The sequence below is a fragment of the Uloborus diversus genome, chromosome 9, assembly GCF_026930045.1.
Source record: "Uloborus diversus isolate 005 chromosome 9, Udiv.v.3.1, whole genome shotgun sequence".
NCBI classification, from domain to species: domain Eukaryota; kingdom Metazoa; phylum Arthropoda; class Arachnida; order Araneae; family Uloboridae; genus Uloborus; species Uloborus diversus.
The window spans coordinates 108,579,713-108,585,497 of NC_072739.1; the positions used below are offsets into that span (position 1 = coordinate 108,579,713).

A 5,785-nucleotide genomic window follows, 5' to 3' on the forward strand; every position below is an offset into this window, starting at 1 on the left:
CTGCTTTAAAAAAAATGTTAATATCTTTACCAATTTATCTGGCATCATTAAGTAAACTTAAAAATTATTTTCCATTTTTATTTACAAATAAGTCTTACGTTGTTTTGATGAAATTTCTCCCCCTTTTGTGATGTTCTCTATATGTGAGGAATGTTTTGAGAGGAAAAAACTCCATGTTGAACAGAATATTTCTCCAATGTAAACCACAACACTCAGCCCCTTTTTCCACACCATTACCTATTACAAAAGAACAAAAAAATCCACAAAAACTGCACCCTCAAGAAACTGGGTTTTGTTTTTTTCTTTTGGTAATTCGTATATATTTTCCATGCATTAAAACTTGGAAGGTGACCAAATAATGAGATTTGATTAATTGCATGCATTAATCCTCCAACCAAGGTAATAGTAACATTGCTGTAAATGAATAGGATTATGAATGGAACAAAATATATGCAGGCATATAAATTATAATTTATAATACCTGCTACAACACAATAAAAGATTCTGATGTAGTTTTCAGTTGTGATAGAAATCTTATAGTAAAAAACTGCTAAAAAAAAGTCACGACTGTCATAAAAACATTCATAGGATGCTTTTTTCCATATATTATGACATATAAAATCTATTAGAAAATAAGGCCTTTTAAAATGCAGATATTTCTGAAATGTTTAGCTTTTTTTTTTTTTTCATTTGAAAAACTTTGGAATCAATACTTGTGCAAATTTAAAATTTTCAAATCACTAATTTATTTATGCATTTTGTTCCATAACCCCACTTCAAAATTACCACCATCGTTCCTCTAAAGATCTACTGTCGATGATTTTTAGCTAAAATAATTTTTCAATGAACATTTTTTATTTATAATTCTTCTCACATTTTTAAATACATCTAAACATAGCCACTTAGACTTGATAAGATGAAAAAAATCCATAATTTTTAAAGAATGGTGTTATATAATGCATATTGGCAAAAGGTACTGTACAACCCATTTTAACCAAAATAACAAATTCTGATGCATTTTATAATATTCAAAAAAAGAAAAATTGATATCTATTTTACACTCAATTTAAAAATTGTGTGTATCTAAAAGCTTATTGGCTATCAATTTCAGGGCTGAGAATTTGAGACAGTTACCTGTTCTATTGACTGATTCTTAAAATATTTTTCCCTATTTTATATTTTGTTCATCACATTTTTGTTTCCTTTAAAGCAAAGGCATAAAAAAAACGCTACTAAAAAAGCCGATGAGAAAAGGAAAGTATCGAAGAACTACAAGGATGAAGCCAACAATAGCCCAGTGGACCATGACGGATGTCGAAAGTTGCAAGAAGACTTGGCCAAGTTGATCAAAATGTCGGCTGCAAAAGATGCTTCTTACAAGAAAAGTGATATTGAATATTCCATGCCTAAGAAGATATATGAGCTTTCAGAAATCAACACAATCAAGGAAATGCATAGTGAAAGTGAGGAAGAAGAACAGTCTGAGGCGGAAGAACAATCCAGCAACGAGGAAGAAAAAGAAGTGGTTTGTGAAAAAGAAGTTGATGGATATGGATGCTGCAATAAAACTTCTTGTGAATGTTATGGTGAAAGTGCATAATAAGTTCAACTCAAAAATCTCAGTTGTGTCAAGTAGTTTAGTTTAATATTGTTAGATCATTTGCCCAATTTTATTGAAAGGCTGAAAGCCTTGGAAGTAAGAACCTTGAAAATTGTAAAAGGAAGAATCTTGTGATGACTGAAAGTATTAAGAAAATATTTTTACCTTCAATTCCAAAAATGTTTTGATGCAATCTTTCCACTTTGCATGATGAACTTTATTACATTTCAATCCTTTATAAAGTAATTAGATTCTATCATTGCAATAAAATTTACATTTTTCATCATTTATTCTGTTTTCTCATTATTTATCACAGCAGTTACTTCTCAATATTTTTTGTCACTTTCGCACAAGGAAACTAGTTTAAAGTAGTACACATTTCTGCCTTTGGAATTAATGCAAAAAGAAAAAAAAAAGTTTTTAAATTTTTGAAATAACATTAATGATCAACTTGTAGATGAAATATATAGCTAGTTACTTATTTTTGAGCAATCACTATTGTTATTGCTTTCATTTGACTGTTTTTGGTGTCCGTGCCTTTTTCAACTTGAACCAGAAGCTTCTGCAGCACCACAGCCCACCGTCCTCTGCTGGCGGCGCGGCTGTTCTGGTTTTGAGCTATCCGCTTCTCTTGGTCGGAGGCGTCCATGTCCTACACACACACATACGATCCCACACATACACGCACACAACTTCACACACATATACTCACACACGCCTACGTGCATACACACAGGTCTACGCACACACACACAACTATGCACACGTAACCGCCCAGGAGGAGAGGCAGGCTTGGGGGGGGGGGGGGGGACAGGAGCCGTTTCTAGAAACAATAACTCCAAAGAGTAGGGTCCTGTCTCAGTTTGTGATTGCGAAAAACATAATTTGAATTCAAGATTTCAGAATTCAAATTAATTTTCTTTTGTTAACATTATTTATATTTATAAACATAAATGTGTTTTTCTTGGCTTATATACCCAAGCACAGCAACACCACACTATTGATCAATGCAAAACATTTGTGTTATAACTTAGCACAGCTACTTTGTTTAATTCTAGTGTTGGTAGTTTAAAAGCAAATAAAAAAAAAAACATTGTCATCCATATTTTTAAAAAAAAATAGAGTAAATAAAATTGAAATGCTACTAAAAATGCACTTTGACAAATTTGAGAAGTTCAGGAGTTGATAAAATCAGTAACGAAAAACTATTAATTGGTACAAGCATTTTTTTTTTTTTTTTAAGAAACTTGTTCCTTGAAATTAAACCAAGAGAGGCTGATCTTTAGTTGTTGCTCTTAAAGCTTTCCAACAATAAGCAAATTTTGACTCTAACACAACTGCACAGAAGATGTTGAACACTGCAAGACACCAGACTGTCTTCCTAAAAAAAAAAGCTTAAAAAAAAATTGGCAACAGGTACATTTCTAACATTTTTTTTTTTTTAACCTGAGTAAAAATTACTTTTTTTGGTCCAGCAATAGATAACAGAGAAAGTATAGAACAGTTAGGAAAAGACTGCTCTTTTACTCAGTATGCTTTGTATTATCTACTGTTTAGAATTTTCGTAAGTAATTTGGAAAATCTGTAGCAAATATTAAAAGACTTGTTCTACTACAAAATAGCTAACCCATTAGATTATACAGTCAGCCACAGCTTTCAAGTCAACCATTAGATTGCTGGCTGTAGGATGGGCTCAGCAGCTGTAGCTTTTTTTTTTTTTTTTTTTTGCTTCTTCCTTCATTTCAATTGACATTTAGAACATTTTTGCTGGATTTTGAAAGCAATATTTGGTGTTCTACTAAGTTCTAAAACCAGCTAATGGATGTGGTAGCGTTTAATTGCATATAGTCATTTTGTGGGTTTTCAACCTTTTCAGCTGTTGGCAAAGTTGTCCTGTTGACAGTAGTATACACTGTTGGAAAGCTGAGAAATTGATCTGTTTAAGATGTATAACAGATTCTATGTTGCTTGATATGTGAATGATGTAAAAACCTTTCCCCCATACCAAAAATACAGAAAAAATAGTTACAAAACTTGACAGACTTAAAATTTTTCCTATTTTTCATTCAAGAACTTTATGCTTTCACTGTATCCAGTTTTAATTACAGTAGACCCTTGTTTTACGCAGGGGTTATGTTCCACACAAATGCTGTACAAATTACGACCTTATACTAGTGTTAAAATAGGAGTTTGGTTCTGTAGATAACAAAGTACTTCATTCTAGTGATGACTAATTGTATAATAAGTTTAATGTGTACTTATATCGAATTTTATGCACAACATGCATAAAGAAAACATAAATTTTGTGTTCTGTTTCTAAAGAGGAGCTGGCCGAGGAGTCCTTTAGCAGTCGTTAAGAATTTTTCTCTTAATTCTTTGCAGAGCATTAACGCAGCGATGATCACTTGCGTCATTTCCATTAAGAATATTCCTTCACTAACAAATCAGAAAGATCATTTCTATAGTCTAGGAATGGCTCAAAATTTTCAATGTGAATGCTTTTGGTTGTGCGTCACCAACGTGGGTATCCTCATTGGTTTTGGCCTCCTTTGTCACCTCTAAAAGCTCTTCCAGTGAGTTCTGAGAACTGTGAGTTTAATAACGTTACTTCTGGAAAGAGCTCTGGAATCAATCGCATAAAATGTCTCCAGTGGCCCAAGCTTGATTATTAGCACGCCAAAATGCAGTTGATTACGCATAATCTGCAATCTTTAGGAGTTTGGACTTTGAAAAGGGGGAAAATTTTATCTGTTTGCATTGCCGCATCCGCGTTAAACCAAAACTCATCAGCATAAAATAAAGGTGTCAAATCTAAAGTCACGTAAAATAAACCCTTGTAAAACAAGGGCCAACTGTATAACAAGACAGGGACAAGGAAAGGCAGAATTACACATCAATTATCTTTTCTTTATTTTTAGGTATTACCTAGACATAAGAGAAACGTTTTACATTTCTCACACCAAAAATGTTCCAATATTTTGCTTTGCCAATTTATGTAAAGAAAAGAACATAATGATCTTTACTTTAAAAACTATGATGCTGTTTCAAAACGCTTGGAAATAGAAAAAGGGAAAGGCGTCGAAAAAATATGTGAAAGAGAGCGTGAGTGATTCAAAGAATCTTTGACACACAGAAATAAAACTGTTAACATTTATATTCTTTGTTATGAAGTGTGGGTAAAAAGGAAGTGGTTTGTGAAGGCTTGAAATTCCTCATAAAAAATAATTTAATTGAAAAAATTTCAGTAAAATATGTCTTGGTTTTTTTTTTTTTTTTCTTTTTGGACAAGTTTTCTTAGAATTTATGTGGTCAAGGTACCCCAATCCTTTTTGCCCCTTTTCTTGTTTAGATATGAATGTATAACAAATTACTTTCCCCTAATTACTTTTTAAGCCCTTTTGATCATATAGCATGGAGGGAAATCATGGATCTTTTTTCCAAAAAACTGAATTCTTGAAATGAATTGTTTATTTTAGAAACTAATCAAGTCCCAAGCTTTACATTTTTGAAAATGCATTTTTGGTACATTTCTTTCAGTAAAAAGTGTTGTAATCCCTCTTGAACAGTTTAACATAATAAAAATTATTTCCTGAAATTAGGAAACTTGGCATTTAACTGGTATCAAAAATTAACGATTCAATGGTTAATACAATTATTAAATATTCCTAAATAGGAGTTATTGCATTAGTAATATTAGCAAGACACTGGGTTAGATATTTTGTAAGCGTACTTTCTACATGCAAGCCAGGGGTGCAATACGCTCAGCAATCTTTCTGTGTTTGTTGCAACTATCGATTTTTTTTAAATTTTCGTCAAGCTTTTTGTTGCATTTCATTAAAAAGTACCAGAGATACATTTTGCTTTCATTTTCATCAAAAGTTTAGCTTGAAAATATAAACAAGTTCCCAAAATTGTCTACAGATGAGCTTTCTAAAGCTATGAAATAACTTTAAATCATATTCATTGAGTTTCAAAACAGAAAAAAAAGATTAGAAATAGAAAACACTGGAGTTAATTGCCATCAATCCCTCTATAAAATTCCTAAGACTGAGCAAAAAAAAAAAAAAACATTTTTAGTTCGGCACTAAAAAAAACATTTTTTGCACATTACCTGTGAAAAAATAACTTAAGATTTGAAAAAAATATTTAACAATTTGGTGAGTTAAAATTTACTAAAACCAACAT

The 5,785-nt window shown here is 31.7% G+C and overlaps 1 protein-coding gene across 1 annotated transcript in view; it reads left to right on the top strand.

The window, feature by feature from the left end:
- The window catches only part of LOC129229351 (resistance to inhibitors of cholinesterase protein 3-like), a 30,661-nt gene extending 28,775 nt beyond the window's left edge, over positions 1-1,886 (top strand). Inside the window, exon 7 of the mRNA XM_054863641.1 lies at positions 1,211-1,886. Within this exon, the coding sequence (XP_054719616.1) occupies positions 1,211-1,600 (390 nt within the window). The 3' untranslated portion in view covers positions 1,601-1,886. The remainder of the gene's footprint in view (positions 1-1,210) is intronic.
- Positions 1,887-5,785: the final 3,899 nt, after the last annotated feature.